The 18,009-nt window shown below is 38.6% G+C and overlaps 1 protein-coding gene across 2 annotated transcripts in view; it reads right to left on the reverse strand.

Moving 5' to 3' along the window:
* Positions 1 to 1,673: 1,673 nt before the first annotated feature.
* Positions 1,674 to 18,009, reverse strand: part of NDC1 (NDC1 transmembrane nucleoporin) — a 46,506-nt gene continuing 30,170 nt past the window's right edge. For both annotated transcript variants that reach the window (XM_068539916.1, XM_068539917.1), the window contains exons 17-18: positions 7,646 to 7,806; positions 1,674 to 4,162 (exon numbers count right to left, since the gene is read on the reverse strand). In XM_068539916.1, coding sequence (XP_068396017.1) covers positions 4,099 to 4,162; positions 7,646 to 7,806 — 225 coding nt within the window. In that variant the 3' untranslated portion in view covers positions 1,674 to 4,098. The remainder of the gene's footprint in view (positions 4,163 to 7,645; positions 7,807 to 18,009) is intronic.

The following is an 18,009-nucleotide window of genomic DNA, read 5'->3' on the forward strand; positions in this document are numbered from 1 at the left end:
CATTGAGAAAGTGTAACGGGAATCCTGGAAGGAGAGACGGCTCATAATCTACAAGGGGAAGCAGATTTGTAATCAGTTAAGTTACAATTCAATGTGATAAGGTCCAAAACAGAAAGAATGACAAAGCATTGAGAAAACACATTGAAATCTATCCAGGAGCATGAGGGAAAGCTAAGCTCGTTGTGAAAAATGGGAAGTGTGCCAAGATGGAAATTCAGGCAAAGGGAACAATATGAGCCCAGCACATAAAGGTGTGAGAGCAACTCGTGTCAGATCCCTGCTGCAGTTTCAAGATAATCATCCAAACACCTGAATATTTCTCAGCATTCCTGCATTACCTATGGGATCTAACCACATTCTCCAAGCTTTCCAACAAATGAATCAGATGTAAGAACTCTACCTTATAGAAAATCATAGTTCATATGCTTTAGACACTCATCTGAGAGAACAACACATATGAGAAAATCCGCTAGAACGGTAGTTCTTAAAGTATGGTCTCCTGACTAGAAGCATCCGCAGTGTCTGGACACTTGTTAGAAATACAAATTCTTGGGCCCCACCTCAGACTTACTGAACCTAAAACTCTGGAGAGGGGGCCCGGTAATGTGTTCTAACAAGCTTTCCAACTGATTCTGATGCATGCTAAATGCATCAGATCTCCTGATCTAAGATAAACCCTTCTCATAATGTAATTCTCAGACCACTGCTTGGAATTGGTTACAAACTACATCTCTTGGGAACCAGTCCAGACCTCCTGAAGCAGAATCTGTACTGAAGTGGAGCCCAGACTCTGCACCTTAATAAGCACTCCCTGTGAGTCTGATGCTTCTGATTCCAAGTTTCAAATGCCACTGCATCAGATTATACACTCCTGGAGGACAAGGACTCTCTTGTTCACAGGTCAATTTGTTTCTAATAGCTGGGCCATAATAGACATTCAGTGAGTATTTTTGGATGATTAGCTAGCTCCACATCAACGTGCCTATCACTACAGCAACTGCCACGGCTGCTTAGGACCATGACTGGGAACTCTAAGGGGGTGTGTGCTGTCTATCCCCCCTTCTTACCCCTCAAAACGGTAACGATTTTGCTTATCTTAAAATGGTGGTCAGCAGCTTGTTAAGAGTAGCTGGATTATTAACTGATGAATTAAATTCATCTTTGTTTTAAGCTGTTTGGTTCTAAGGAAACATAACTATGGATTGGGATAGCAAACAAGAAAGTTGAGGGCCTTAATATATAGTACCTCAACTACCTTGAGGTGAAGTTCAGACTAATTTAAGTAAAGCTGACAGACAAAACTTTTAGTCTGGTGGAATATGATCCGTTTAGAAACATTATTCTGGCAAGAAAAGAAACCTCTATTAAGAAATGGCTTTCGGCACCTGCATCCTTTGTTTAGTTTCGGAAAAAAAGGCAGCCAAGACAACGAAGAAAGAGGCTTTTAGAATTCAGGCTCCTTAGAGTTACCATGAAACACAGATCACCTACCAGATTAGTCCAACCAGGGGCAAAAGCTCATTTCTCAAGAAGTGTTTCAGGTTTTATAAGCAACAACTCTGAGACTGAATTAAAATGGCTAAGGAAACACACATACACACACAACACCACCCCCAGAAATTAAATAATTGACCTCACAGATATACATATTTCAATTAATAGTCCCATTTTTAAAAACTGTTAATTTATTTTTCTACCCAGTTCAGTATCAGTGATATACAAAAGGATATAAACAGATTACCATATTTATAGGAAGACACACAGAACAATTACCAAGGAATAAACCCAGCAAAGTAACAAATTGTCGCTTATCCACGTCCACTCAACTATACAAGTTTTTTAAAATTCTAGCACAGTGTCCCAGTTCTCTAGGAAAGAAGTTACGTGGATTTATACCTCCCATAAGGGTCAAGAAAACATTACAAGAGCTGATACAATCACGTTTTGTACTGACAGTCAGAGAAAGGCTTTTAAAGAACACCCTCTAATTTTCAGGCCAATGTGTCGTATCAGTGGGTTCATAGGCAGGATGTGACTTCATCAAAGGAAATGGTTCTCTCCTCTTGCTGGCCTCCTAAGATCCTCCTCCCTGTACACAGGCGAAGGAGCTCTCGTTCATAACAGGTGATTGAGCCATACCCTACTCCAACAGATGGTGTGTAGATTAACAACACAATGAGGAAAAGGAACTGACTTCCTTATCTACTAAATACAATCCAGATTTGGGGAAGCAGTTTCCAAATTTCCACCAGCCAGACATAAAGTGAACTATATTGTGTACACAGCACGTCCTCTTGAGAAAAAATAGGGATGAACACATCAGAAATTTTCACATTGCTCATCAAATATACATTTTCCCAAAGTATATGGGAAATGACAAAAACCTAAACAAAGCCAGACATTTTATCTAAGTAAGTCAGAGTTTAAATTCTTCTTTATGGAAGCATAAGGTTAAGAGTTCTTTTCTCCCAAAATGCCTCAGCCAGGGAAAGCACAGAGAATGGAATATAAAAAGTTCAATGGCTTTAAAACATGGAACTCAACAGTTCTCAGTCAACCTAGTCACAATTTTCTGGTCATCTGTAAGTAACTTCCACATTCGAAATTCAACTTTTACATTCAAAAAAGAGATCAACTCCACTTCAGATGCCAAAAAAAAAAAAAAGGCAACAGCCTAGATACTCCAAACACTTAACAACTGGGAAACTGTCTCATAAAGATACTTTAAAGGCCAGCAGGATTCATTTATAATTTGGCATGTGCTGGTTGAAGGGGCAACAAATAAATCAAGATATAATACATCAAGTAATCAGACAAATGGTAGACATATATACCACATTAAAGATTCATACACAATTCTGTGCTGGCTTTAAAGAAAAAAAACGGGGGACACTAGAGGGAAAAAATGGGAAAAGAATTACAAGGGAGCATTTCGGTCCAAAGCTAGTCCAGTGAATATCTACCAGTAGGATTTCCAATCTTTCACCTCCAAAGTTGATCTAATAAATTATAAAATTACCTACTCACTTTTGGGACATACAACATACTCCTAAGTACAGTAATCCCTCTGACATTTTGGTTTCACTTGCTGATTGATGACTAAGTTGTTTCTGGCTGTAAAGATTTTCCTAATATATTTTAATTAGCCAGTTAACAAAGCAAAGGATGCTCCCTCTGTGAGGCCAATTAAGCTTTACAAAATAATTTGATCTAATGAAGATGAGGGAAGGAAAAAAAAGGGAAAGTTTCCTGGGTTTTCGTGCAAAACTTTTTCTCTCACTTGAAAAACTCGGCAATCACTTAATGTTTTGTTCCAGAAAAAGAAAGCAAAACTAGTTGAGAAAATACCCATATGCTTATTGTTTACTAGCATGATACAAAATAAATTCATAGATGTTGGTCAACTGTCTTTCGAAAACCAAATGTGAATGTTTAATCTTGTAACTTAAGAACTGAATTTTTCCACATTCCTTTATATAGAGTTAGCATCTGTAAATTGAGACTTTTTTTGGACAATCATGCAAATTTAATTTGTCTCTGAAAACAAAAACACAACCTAACAGATTAACAAAATATGTCCTTCAGACAATATTTTCTGTGAATTTTTCTCCACTGTTACCCTTTTTATCCTTTAGTAAACAGAAACTACTCCAAAAAAGTTTATGTATTTTGAATTTACAGAGAGCTAAACTCTCAGGACGATTAGGAAGACTAGACCAGGTCAACCTATTTTATCAGTACCTTCTGAGCTGACTCTACTCCTCTCAAAAGTAAACTCTAAAAATTTTCTAGTTATTATTATTAAGCTATATAAGCTACAAACATTTCTACTGCCATAGATGCTTCTGTAAAATTGAATAAAGATTTTATTATACCACACACACAAAAAGTAATCGGTACAGAAAAGGCAGTTTTCGGTTATTCTGTTGAGAATTTCTTTCCATGATTTCTCCCATTAAAGTATAGTTTTCAAAGCAACCACCACGACAAAGGAAGCATCTAATTAGTCCATTTTCTTCTGATCCAAGAATGCTGAACATTTACTGTCCCATCTGTAGTTGTATCAGCAGTGTAATGAACACAGTTTATATTACTTAACTATTCTTTGAACTCCAAGAACTGTTGAAGTCTTTTCTGATGTTCTGCAGATGCTTGCACAGCACTAAATGAAACATAAATTCAAAGCATAAGCTTTATTTTACATTAAGCATATTAAGTGAACCACAGAGCACAGAGTCAATATTTTTCAAAACAATTAAAAACGAATAGAAATCTTCACATATTTAGTACTTCTGAAAAAGCTGGATGAAAACCCTCCTTAATCTAATGAGGAGGAGGGCTTGCATTCAGTAACAGCATGCTTCTACCTTCTAAAAGACCAAAGCAAATTAAGACTGACAAGTGAAGGCATCAATTTTAACCTGCTCTGCTGTGGAACCTGCTGTGCAGTTCCAGGCCTTGCAGTAGATTTTCTGGATTTTATTATTTTATTTAAACCAGATTCCAACATTATCTTTGAGTTGTGGAGTATTTGAATTGCCTTTAATATAAAATCCTTTAAACTAAAATGTTTGGTTAAAACACAATAGACTCCACTAATCGTTTTCAAAGGTAACAGCTTGGTGGTTTAGATTTACTTTTCCCTTTGAACGTAAGTTATGTCTTGGAGGGGAAAACTGAGTTCTCTCCCCACCCTTGCTGCCACAAAAATACATTACCTGGACAAAAGCGGGGCAAATATATATATTGAAACTAGTATAAAACTTCCTTTTAAACTTTTGGGCACAAACTGAATATACTGAAAGGTTCTGGTTTTCTAGTTGTTGATAGTAATATACCATTACTGAATGATAAAATTCCAGGTAACTGAAGGTCGCCACTTTTAAAAGTGTCAAGTCTTATTATAATAATTTGACTACAAATCATGCTAAAGCACCTTATACATTTACATCTCTCCGACTAACTGCACCATCTCAAGTGTATTTTACTGTTCGAACTCTCTCTAGGTGCCAGCGAGGCTGTCATCTCTCACTAAATGGCTCTGAACTTTTTCAAACACCAAGTCTACAGCTTTTCTCATGACTCCCCTCTGCTAGCAGGCACTGTACTATCTCTTGCTATTGTTAGTATTCTTGACTCTAATAGCAGTCTTCCTCTCATATTTTAATATGTTATAGGCTGGAAAGCTAGCAAATCGAATTTGCCTAAATTAAGAGTAAATAGGTATTAAATGAATTTCTCCAATGCGTAACTGATCTGCGTTAATTTTCACGCCTCAAATGTTAGCTTCATTTATATCTGGTTCTCAGAGGTGAAGTTTTGGGGAATGAATAAACCAGGTATTATACAGTAATAATAGTTATTGTCACAACAATATATAATGTAGTGTGGGCTTTACATATGTAGGATCCCATTTTATCTCTCTTAAGAGCAAATGAAACAAACTGGAATGGATAACATACCCTTTTCATGGGAGGGTAAACAGTATCAGAATGGTTTCCAGAGGTTTGTAGATAGAATTCTAGGGTCAGAAAGATTTGAGTCTAAATGCTGGTTCTGCAACTTACTACCTGCATAGTCTCAGGCAAGTCACTTAAATCAATAGGTAACCTGTCCACAACTACAGATAGTCAATAATGTAACCAGACATATATCCAAATGTTTTAATTCCAAATCTCACTTCTACTATACCATTCTGTCCTATATTTGTACAAAATAGTCTCTACTGACCTCATCAATTTTGGTACATGTATAAAATATGGCTCTTCCACAGACCTACTAGAGAATGGACTTGAGGATATGGGGAGGGGGAGGGGTGAGATGTGACAGGGTGAGAGAGTGTCATGGACATATATACACTACCAAATGTAAAATAGATAGCTAGTGGGAAGCAGCCGCATAGCACAGGGAGATCAGCTCGGTGCTTTGTGACCACCTAGAGGGGTGGGATGGGGAGGGTGGGAGGGAGGGAGATGCAAGAGGGAAGAGATATGGGAACATATGTAGATGTATAACTGATTCACTTTGTTAAAAAGCAGAAACTAACACACCATTGTAAAGCAATTATACTTCAATAAAGATGTTTAAAAAAAAAATATGGCTCTTCTCAGAGGAAAGAAACTAAGGCAGAGTTTCATTCTCATAATTTTTTTAACAGTCATCTATCTCCCTTTCTTATCTAAGAAATTTATTTTCCCCTTTTCGTCCTGTTTTGCTGTATCATCAATATACATCATATCTATTTCATTACCTAAATTCATTGAACGTTTTCTGAGAGTACCCTACGTGGCAGTTTACATCTTAAAGGGAGTCCAGTGTTGTATAGGGTGAGAAGGTGGAATTTTAAGAGCAAGAAAGACCTGATTTCAGGTTCATGTTCTAACACTGACTAGACTATGCTATTAGGCAAGGTCTTAATCCCTCCAAGTCTTAGTTTCCGTATCTATACAATTACGATAATCTCTACACCTCAAAGGCTCTTTGAGAAGAGTAAATGAAAGTGCGAAGTGTACTGTCTAGAACAGCACTGTGCAACAGAACTTTCTGCAATGATGGACATGTTTTATACCTAAGCTGTCCAATACGGTAGCCACTAGCTATGTGCAGTTATTGAGGACTTGAAATGTGGCCAATGTAAGTGACAAACTGGATTTTCAATTTTATTTAACTTTAATTAATTTAAATTTAAATAGCAATACGTGGCATCATATTGGAAAGTGCAGATCTAGAAGCACTCAATAAACAGATTTATTTTTGGTTTGTTTTTAAACAAATGAATAAACCTCTTAAGGAGAGCGGATTATCTACAGCTCTTCTGTATTCCCACACAGAACCAAAGTGTTCCATAAAAACTTGCTGCTGCTGCTACCTTATGTATGTGTTGACATGTATGTCATATGCTTTATGTATGTGCCTCATGGAAGTAAAAGGAAATACACTACTGCTTCTAAAAGCAAGTGGTTTGAGGAAGTTCTAAACTACTTATTGATTGCATACAGAAAAAACAGAGCAATCTCTTATATCTTTTAAAGTTTATTTATAATTATGACAGACATAATTTAGTTAATAAACTAGTATCCCTTACACTGACTAGGTAGATTATTTCATGAAAAGAAAGCAGTAAACATCAATGAAACTAAATATACACAGGTTTGGCGTTTGTGGTTTTCCTTCTGGTTCCGTTTCTGAAGGTGGTATGATCTATCATTGCTTTTCCAGCACGATTCACAAAGCACCAAGGACTCATTTATGGAATACTCTGCTCACCCCAAGTCTTAGTTTGCTGACCAAGACGTAATAACAGAATTATTTTTAATACGCTTTTCTGGAGAAGTATTCATTTTGCCTTTTTTCTCCCTTAAGGATATTTTAGTAATTTAAAAAATATATATATAATTACATTTGCTGCTTTTATAACTTTCTATCTTCGTTTTTACCCATTTGAAAGAAGGCCCCAAAACTTATATGATAGGCCAAATTTTAAAATGTAAATATTAAATCTAAATCCAAGCTGTTAGTTCCCAGTAGGAATCATGAAGGTCCCAAAAGAATACTTTCAACTTATGAGCCTTTATAATTCTCATACCTGTTTCTCAGGTGAACTCCTGAAAGTGAATTATCGTGGAACAAAAACAGGTAAACTTACTTCAGATGTTCACCAAATGTAGTAGTTATTCTATAGATGGCAGTTTTTAGTGATGCTCTAAAGGCAAATCTTAATGTTTTATAAGAAGTGTCCACTAGGCTTCCTGAAATCCGAGGTGGTTTACTGGAAGCATGAGGAAGCTTGAAGTACTTGTCAACTGCCTACATCAAGAAAGAAAGAAAACACGTTAGTTCAGACTATCAAGAAAGCCAATTTAGTCCAAAGGATTAAAGAGATTTCATTTCAGATAGATAGATAGGTACAGAGACACACACACACACACACACACACACACACACACACACACACACAGAGACATATAATAAATATTTATTTTGGATCACAGTCAAAACAGTTTGAAAAACAGGGAGTAGAGGTTCAGCCACTTCAGCAGTTACCAGGGAAAAGTCCACATCTGTCCTTTAAAAAGCAGTTATACTTCAACAGCCTTGAAAATGCAAAACCGGGAAGTGAAACACAGATATCCTACTCTGCTTATGATGCATGACAGACGGGTAAGAGTACCTTTATTATAAATCTCAGCCCAAAAAAAGACCAAACTTTATACTTTACAAGGGTAAGGTTATTTACTATACTAGTTTATCTTCCTTTTCAATTCTAGCTGATAAAGTACCTATGAGCAAGAATAGGTGGGAAGAGAACTCACAAGTGAAACTGATTTTATTTATACTTGATAGTATAAGAAAGAGATTTAAGTATAACTTTTAAAAGCCAAAGGTAAATATTATAATTTTTAAATGCTATAAACTATATTAAGAGAAGGGAGAAGACTGAGAAGTATAAGCATGTCAATCTACTACAGCAAAGATAATGTCTAAAGTGACAAGAATAGTAAAAGTCTATTATTTATAGTTACGGATGTAAGCACCAAAAAAGTACTTAAAACTATAGTTAAAAGGATTTCTGCCATCATGTTTTTAATTTCAAGAGCTCTTAAGAGGGGAAAGCAGGGGCGGGGTGGTAGTGGGATGAATTGGGAGATTGGGACTGACATATATACACTATTATGTATTAAATAGATAACTAATAAGAACCTGCTATGTAAAAAATAAAGAAAAATTTTAAAAAGAGCTCTTTTATGTCATTTGAGTGAGCCTTTTTATTTCAGCATCCTATTTTTGTTTCAAGGCTGCAATACCACTTTTATTTCTGAGGATTCTGGTGATTTTTGTTATGTTTTTGGTTTTTTGTTTGTTTTATAGTTTCTTCCAAGCTACTTTTCTTCTCTTTGCTTCTTTTGGTCTCTATCTTCTGTATTGGATACTTTCCTCAAAATCTAGTGATCCTTGGCTCATGACTGAGAGTGGGACCTCCTAAAGAGCTGACCGAAAGCTCTGAGTACACAACTGGAGATTACTGACAGCTTCACAATAGGTGATCTGCGTGGACTTTTTTGGGGGTGAGTGCTCAACTCAGTAACTTTAGGTCTTTCTTCTTGGTCTGATCAGAGTTCCCAAAGAAAAGTCTTCCAGTACCCTGTCTGGGGGGCCTGGTCCCCAGTGCTCAGGGAAGCCAAGTGGTGAACAGAGCTATGGAGCACAGCTCTATGCTTTTAGTAGAGTACCCGCAACTGTGAACTCTCCCAGTCCAGAGACCCAGTGCTCTACTCTCTCTGAGGATGAACCTCGACTTCTGCTGGAATGAGGGAGAAGCACCACCTAGGAAAATCTAGGGATCTAACTGGCTTTCAAACAGCTCTCACCCAAACCTCCCTGTTCTGGTGCCTGTCCCTTCACCCTTGGTTCCAGAGGGCCTTGGTGCTTGCCCTACTACCAACTTCAGATTTGCCTCTGGAATCTGCTAAGTTAGTTATCTCAACCATCTGCTGTGCAGCTTTGAAGACTTTGTTGCTGTTGTCTCCTCTCCTATTTATGGATTTATGTTTGTTTTTTTTCAAATAAATTTATTTATTTATTTTTGGCTGCATTGGGTCTTCGTTGCTGCACGTGGGCTTTCTCTAGTTGCCGCGAGTGGGGGCTACTCATCGTTGCGGTGCGTGGGCTTCTCATTGCAGTGGCTTCTCTTGTTGCGGACCACGGGCTCTAGGCACGTGGGCTCCAGTAGTTGTGGCGAGTGGGCTCAGTAGTTGTGGCTTGCGGGCTCTAGGGCGCAGGCTCAGTAGTTGTAGCGCATGGGCGTAGTTGCTCCGCGGCATGTGGGATCTTCCCGGAACAGGGCTCGAACCTGTGTCCCCTGCATTGGCAGGCGGATTCTCAACCACTGTGCCACCAGGGAAGCCCTTTTTTTTTTTTCCAGTGGACCCTTTTTATAGTTTAGTTTTTTACAAAAAATTTACAGAAATAAGAATGACAGGATAATGTAAAATAACTTTACACAAGTTTAAATAAGACTATAAACGTATTTTCCAGGTTTTGAAGATATATACATCTGAAATAGGCAATGTCTTTTGAATGCAACTAGCTGCTTATCAGCTATCATGAATAAACCTGGAACATAGCCGTCTTGTAATACTGATTTCAAACTGAAGATATATCTCCAGCAGGTTCTAGCTTATCATTACTTCTGGTTCTTTTTCTTGCATCTGCACATCAAAATACAATATTTTAAAAAACTTTTGACAGCTCATAATATTGTTGAAGAGTTCAGCCATTTTCTTTGTACCCCAATTGTGCAAAACATTTTCATTCTTAGGTTTATAAAGATGAACTGAAATGATCAATCAAATATAAAAATATTTTATTGTACATGACTCTTTTCATTTCAATATCACCTATTTCCTTCCAATCACTTTTTTGTTTATTAATTAATTAATTTTTGGCTGCGTTGGGTCTTCATTGCTGCCCATGGGCTTTCTTTAGTTGCTGCAAGCGGGGGCTACTCTTCGCTGCGGTGCGCAGGCTTCTCATTGCAGTGGCTTCTCTTGCTGTGGAGCACGGGCTCTAGGCACATGGGCTTCAGCAGTTGTGGCTCGCGGGTTCTAGAGTGCAGGCTCAGTAGTTATGGCGCACGGGCTTAGTTGCTCCGTGGCATGTGGGATCTTCCCAGACCAGCGCTCGAACCCTTGTCCCCTGCATTGGCAGGCGGATTCTTAACCACTGCGCCACCAGGAAAGCCCTTCCATCACTTTTGAATACACCTTTGTATACCTTCAGCATGTATCCACTTAAGAACCATGTAAATTTCTAGAGTGCTGTCTCTCTACATTCATCTTCTGATTTATCTAAATAATTATTTAACATATTGGCAATTTTCTTCCTTTTACCATCATGGGTGGTAAATTTTAAAAATCTGAACTAGCAACTGCATTCAATGAAAGCTTAAAAAAAAAACTGTAAAGATGTGTGTTCAGACTATTTATATACCTTTTCTTGAAAGATGATACAATACTATATGATTTCATCATTCTTCTGTTTTCTTATTGGTCTTCTTTACCACAACTGGAATAACTGATGAGTAATGACGAAATAATTCCTGGGATGATCAAATAGCAAGTTGTTTCAAGATACTGGAAATGTAAAATCACTAGGATTTCATAATACATCTTGGATTTTAAAAGGGTCCAAAGGATAATTGTAAAAGAGTGAATTCTGTTTGACTGTTTTTTCTTTGTTCTTTGAAAGACCTCTAGGAAAGAATAAAAGTCACAGAATATCAATCCTTACAAATAACTGGAATAGCTCACAAATAAATGCAAAAATTAAATTGGGTCCAGCAGACTCTAATGGTATAAAAGTTACATTGGGGAAGAAAGTCTTAGTTTGGAGGTAATGTGTCCTTAACACATCTCTAATTCTCTCTAATCTCCTTTGTAACAAAGGACAAGAAGGCTTCAGGTTCAGGGATTTGAGCAAACAGTATGTAGCCAGAGCTTAAAATTATTGTCTTTTCTCACTTTAATTGTCTTCTCCTAACTACTGAAATCCAGGAAGCCCTGGGACTTCCCTGGTGGTCCAGTGGTTAAGAATCCGCCTTCCATGTGGAACATATATACAATGGAATATTACTCAGCCATAAAAAGAAATGAAATGGAGGTATTTGTAATGAGGTGGATGGAGTTAGAGTCTGTCATACAGAGTGAAGTAAGTCAGAAAGAGAAAAACAAGTACAGTATGCTAACACATATATATGGAATCTAAGGAAAAAAAAAAAAAAAGGCCATGAAGAACCTAGTGGCAAGACGGGAATAAAGACACAGACCTACTAGAGAATGGACTTGAGGATATGGGGAGGGGGAGGGGTGAGATGTGACAGGGTGAGAGAGTGTCATGGACATATATACACTACCAAATGTAAAATAGATAGCTAGTGGGAAGCAGCCGCATAGCACAGGGAGATCAGCTCGGTGCTTTGTGACCACCTAGAGGGGTGGGATGGGGAGGGTGGGAGGGAGGGAGATGCAAGAGGGAAGAGATATGGGAACATATGTATATGTATATGTATAACTGATTCACTTTGTTATAAAGCAGAAACTAACACACCATTGTAAAGCAATTATACTTCAATAAAGATGTTAAAAAAAAAAGAATCCGCCTTCCATGTGGAACACATATACAACGGAATACTACTCAGCCATAAAAAGGAACGAACCTAGGTAATTTTTAGAGACGTGCATGGACCTAGAGACTGTCATACAGAGTGAAGTAAGTCAGAAAGAGAAAAACAAATATCGTATATTAATGCGTATATGTGGAATCTAGAAAAATGGTACAGATGAACCGGTTTGCAAGGCAGAAATAGAGACAGAGATGTAGAGAACAAATGTATGGACACCAAGGGGGCAAAGCAGGGGTCGGGGGGTGGTTTTGGTGGGATGAATTGGGAGATTGGGATTGACATATATAAACTAATATGTATAAAATAGATAACTAATAAGAACCTGCTGTATGGGACTTCCCTGGCGGCACAGTGGCTAAGAATCTGCCTGCCAATGCAGGGGACACAGGTTCGAGCCCTGGTCCAGGAAGATCCCACATGCCGCAGAGCAACTAAGCCCATGCGCCAGAACTACTGAGCCTGTGCTCTAGAGCCCACGAGCCACAACTACTGAAGCCCATGCACTCTAGGGCCCGTGCTCCACAACAAGAGAAGCCACCGCAATGAGAAGCCCGCGCACCGCAACGAAGAGTAGCCCCCGCTCGCCGCAACTATAGAAAGCCCGCGTGCAGCAACGAAGACCCAACACAGCCAAAAAAAATAAATTAAAAAAAAAAACAGAAACAAAAAACCAGAAATAGAGTCACAGATGTAGAAAACAAACTTAAAAAAAAAAAAAGAACCTGCTGTATAGTAAAAATAAAATAAAATTCAAAACAAAACAAAACAAAAAAGGAATCCGCCTTCCAATGCATGGGACACGGATTCGATCCCTGATCGGGGAACTAAGATCCCACATGCTGCGGGGCAACTAAGCATGTGTGCCACAACTACTGAGCCCGCGCTCCACAACTAGAGAGAAGCCTGCACACCACAACGAAGAGCCCGTGTGCTGCAATGAAGACCCGACACAGCCATAAATAAATAAATGAAAGAAAGAAAGAAAGAAAGGAGGTTAAGAAATGCATGCTCCTGCCAAGCCCTCACAGAGGTAATTTGATACAGTGGGAAGCAAAGGACATGAGGTCTAAAAGCCTGGTTTTCAAATTTACTCAACCATTTATTGGCATGATCTTGATTAAGTCATATCAACAGATATAGTCTTTTTGAAAGAGACTCAGTCATGCAAAATAAGCCTTATTCTAACTTTATGGGATTGTTACAAAAATTAAAGAAAGAGCATTTCTTTTGGAGTACTACACAAATATTAGGTAAAGTAGCATAGGATTCTAGAGAAACAAAGAATGGTCTGTGACTTGTAGAAGAATATTGGTCAAGGGTCTCTGGGCCTTCAAACCCATAGTTCTGGCCCTCAAGGACATTCCTTTCCTTTTCCCCATTCTTCCTTCTAACTTCTGTTATCACTTCCTCAGGGAGGCCTTTAATGACTTCACACTTCCTTTCAATCTCCTATTCACAAGACTAGCTTAGACTCGCCTGTTTTATGTTCTCTGATCATCCTGCATTTTTGCATATTGTGGCACTTATTACAATTGTAGTTACTTATTTGTATGATTTTCCATTTTATAGTCTGTAAGCTCCTAGAGGGCAGGAACCATGTCTGCCTTTTCTCACTCTATATCCTAACACATGGTAAACCATTTGATAATTAACATCTATTGGATGAATGGATATGTGAATAGCATAAAGGTCAACTTCAATATTCCAAGTATATCAAAATTTGACCTTCAGATGATAAGGCAAAAAATATAATAGATAGAGCTGATATCCTACCAACAAGGTGACAATGACTTTTCAAAGACTTGAAGGCTTTCTGAAAACTTTAAAACATACTTTTAAAGATGAAAAAGTTCTGGAGCTAGATGATGGTTGATGGTTAAACAACAATGTGACTGTACTTAATGACACAGAAATGTACACTAAAAGATAGTTAAAATGGTAAATTTTATGTTATATGTATTTTAACACAATTTAAGAAAAATTTTTTTGATTAAAAAGCACTTTACCGGGCTTCCCTGGTAGCGCAGTGGTTAAGAATCTGCCTGCCAATGCAGGGGACACGGGTTCGAGCCCTGGTCTGGGAAGATCCCACATGCCGTGGAGCAACTAAGCCCGCGAGCCGCAACTACTGAGCCTGCGCGTCTGGAGCCTGTGCTCCACAACGGGAGAGGCCCGCGCACCGCAATGAAGAGTGGCCCCCGCTCGCCACAGCTGGAGAAAGCCCTCGCACAGAAATGAAGACCCAATACAGCCAAAAATAAATAAATAAATAAATAAATTTATTAAAAAAAAAAAAACCACTCTACCATTTTGGTCCCCAACCTTTATAAGGACCCTTTTTAAAGACTATATATATATATGTAGATATATATACATATATATATGTATACGTAGTGGAATTCCACAGGATAGTAGCTGTTCTCCATCCACTAATGTAGGAAATAATGCTTTTAAATGAATTTGTATTTTAATTAACCAAAACAGCATGTAGAAACCTCTGAAAAATAGCTATAAATATGTCAGACAAACATTAATTACTCAGATGACAGCAATGTATGTGTGGATTCATGAACCTGTTGTAATACTTGGAATCTCCCAGGAGGGCCTGGCCCACTATTAGGAACAACTGTCCTAGGATATCCATCCCCCCACTGCTTGCCCTCTGAATGGTTTGAAGAATGAAAGGCTTCCCCTTTCCTTTCATATTTTCTCTTTAATGATTCACAGTGATATGGCTTTTTTATTGATAGTGAAAAATAAAACAAAAGAACAGAACAGTTCCATACAATTTTTCCTTAGTAACATCCAGAAGCCTGTATTTTATAACTTGCCTTAAATTACAGAGATACTTAGAACTTACTCTCGTTATTAAGAGCAAGTATTCCTCCTACATCACAGAAAATAAAACCAAAAACATGTAACAGGGCTCGTACGAGTCACATGACATCCCTGCCTCTCAAAATGAAGGGGCTTGAGACTATTATAATTAACCCATTACATCAGAACTGTCACTCAAATTAGGCCCCAGAACAGAAGCTTTTGCCCACCAAACCAACCATGAAGCTATCCAGCAGTCACGCAACAAGCATTTAATAAGTGCCTGTCATTTGCCAGGTACCAGGTCAGATGCTAGGAATACAGAAATAAGACAAGGTCCCTGCCTCTGCTCTGACTAGAGACAATAAAAGTAAACAGACAATTAAAATGCAGTATAATAAAGTGATGAAATGGGGATTACAGGGCAGAGCCAGAGAAAAGGAGAAAAATGTGTCCTAGGCAAAGAAGGAAAGAAGAAGCATCGTATATAGAGTTAGTCTGGTTAAGAAAATAAAATATATTTGGGGGGAAAACAGAATAGTCCATGGTGGTTATTAGAGTAGAGGGCTTATAGGAAGAACAGGATAGTGACTAAAGTCAGAATGAAGGATCCCTGTTAATAATAGGAGCAAAAGGCCATAGTAATAATTCAGGTCAGAAATGCCAAGGGCCTGAAGTGAGGCTGAAGCAGGAGGGATGGGCAAGAGAAAAGGGTGGGTGGTCGATATGGGATTGATCCCTTCGAGTTTTGCCACATGGGTGCAACTGAAGGACATGGCAACAAGGAGTTGAAGAATTGGTAACAAAATGGTTGAAGTGACAGACTCTAAGGTCTAAGCTGGATAGGGAAAGACATATGTGTAGCTAGGAGGGAGCCGAAAAAGGAAGTGGGGCTTCCCTGGTGGCGCAGTGGTTGGGAGTCCGCCTGCCAATGCGGGGGACACGGGTTTGAGCCCTGGTCCGGGAAGATCCCACATGCTGCAGAGCAACTAAGCCCGTGCGCCACAACTACTGAGCCTGCGCTCTAGAGCCTGCGAGCCACAACTACTAAGCCCGCGTGCCACAACTACTGAAGCCCGTGAGCCTAGAGCCCGTGCTCTGCAACAAGGGAAGCCACTGCAATGAGAAGCCCGCGCACTGCAATGAAGAGTAGCCCCCGCTCGCCACAACTAGAGGGCGCCCACGCACAGCAACAAAGACCCAATGCAGCCAAAAATAAATAAATAAAATAAATTAAAAAACAAACAAACAAAGGAAGTGAAAATATTGGCAAAGACAAAGTGTACAGAAGAAGCAAGGGCATGAGAGGCTGGTCTTGGGGGGGCTCTTACATGGGCCCACAGATCTATGGATAGAATTCAGGGGGCATGAACTTTGGGAAAAAAATTACATGTTTATCTTTACTAAGCTCTAATTAAAATTTAGCATTTCTTTCAATTATGAAACAGTAAATCACAATAGCATTAGCAATTCCTGTGACTTTGCTACCAACAGATATCATCAGTATCTTCATATCACATTACTATTGCAATTATCTGAAATACCATTCATCATATCACTACTTCAAAGTGATGAGTTTTTAGACTCACTGATAGATCTTGTTATTTAATGCAATAATTAAAAAGCACACATTACTATATCACAAATTTAATACTTTCATAATTGTATTCTAATATAATTGATTTCCTTTCTAATCCTAAGGACTTTATTTTATGTATTTAAGAACATTATTCTGAGAAAAAGTCCATGGGCTTCATCAGACTGCTAAAGGGACCTTTGGCACAAAAACATTTAAGGACTCTGACTTAGAGGGTAGAATCCTGGAATTTTAAGCTTTGGAGGTGGAGAATTCAGGGGATGATGAGGCCTGGATGATGGTCAAAGGTTGAGACTGATGGGTATGTAAAAGACTGGCGAGGAGGTCAAAGTGTGGGACAAATATCCACGTGGACACTGAATCACTCACTACAGTCAACCTCAGGATATGGGGTGGGAAAGACTGCAAGGCAGTTTGCAAAATCTGATGCCTGCAGAGCATGACCAAAAGGCCGACTGTGATGTGGCCTAGGGGAGAACAGATGCCACAATCTCACACTAGGAAGGGTTTTTATACTCAGAAGCAAAGTATCAAATCACTGGTCCTGTTCTTTGCTCCATTTACCTCTTTTCAACTCTCAGAAACATGCCTCTGCCTCTTTCTACTCTGCCCCTCAACAGTATCCTCCATTCAACTCCTCTGTTTCAAAGTAAATAGGGCCTGACCCTTCCACAAATCTGTAATTCTTACCTTCCCAATCAAAGGTAGGAATGACTATAACCAAATAAACAAATTGCTTTCCTTGTCATACCTACCCATAACCAACTATGAAGAATTAGGAATTCTGATGGTGGGGAGGTGAAAAGAAAGTAACTTTGGTGCAGAATACCTTGAGGGCAGTGTGATCCTTGTGAAATCAATTCCGTTTCAACCAGCATTTTTAAAAAATGAAATAGAATGGAAAGCATTAGAATGCAGAGCACATACTGAAAGGTAAGCACTCTTCTAAGAATCTTTTGTTTCTTGTTACACCCACACACCTCTATATTCTGAGTCTAATGTAAATGTACTAGATCATGGTCTAAAAAGTTTGAAAGCCACAGTTCTAAGGGTAGAGCCATTCTCTCTAAAGAGAACCTTATGTAAAAATAAAAGCCCAGGAGAAGATGATAGACAAGTTCAGAGAGAATAAGGAATGTGGATCTGCAGCTTTCCCTGGGGTCTACTACACTGCTAATGCCCTGCAATCAGCTCACATTCAAGTCCCAGCTCTGCCACTAACAAGACTTGTGTGTGAGACCTGAGGTAAGTCACTGTACTACCGAGCCCCTCTCATGTGCAAGACAGGGCCAAAACACCTCCATCTCACTTCACAAGATAGATCTGAGGTTCAAAAAAAATAATGATAAATCACTCTGCAGACTATGGAACATTGTACTGTAGTTTTATTTTAAACTATATAGCAAGAGTGATT

This window comes from Eschrichtius robustus, chromosome 3, assembly GCF_028021215.1.
Source record: "Eschrichtius robustus isolate mEscRob2 chromosome 3, mEscRob2.pri, whole genome shotgun sequence".
In the NCBI taxonomy this organism is placed as follows: Eukaryota; Metazoa; Chordata; class Mammalia; order Artiodactyla; family Eschrichtiidae; genus Eschrichtius; species Eschrichtius robustus.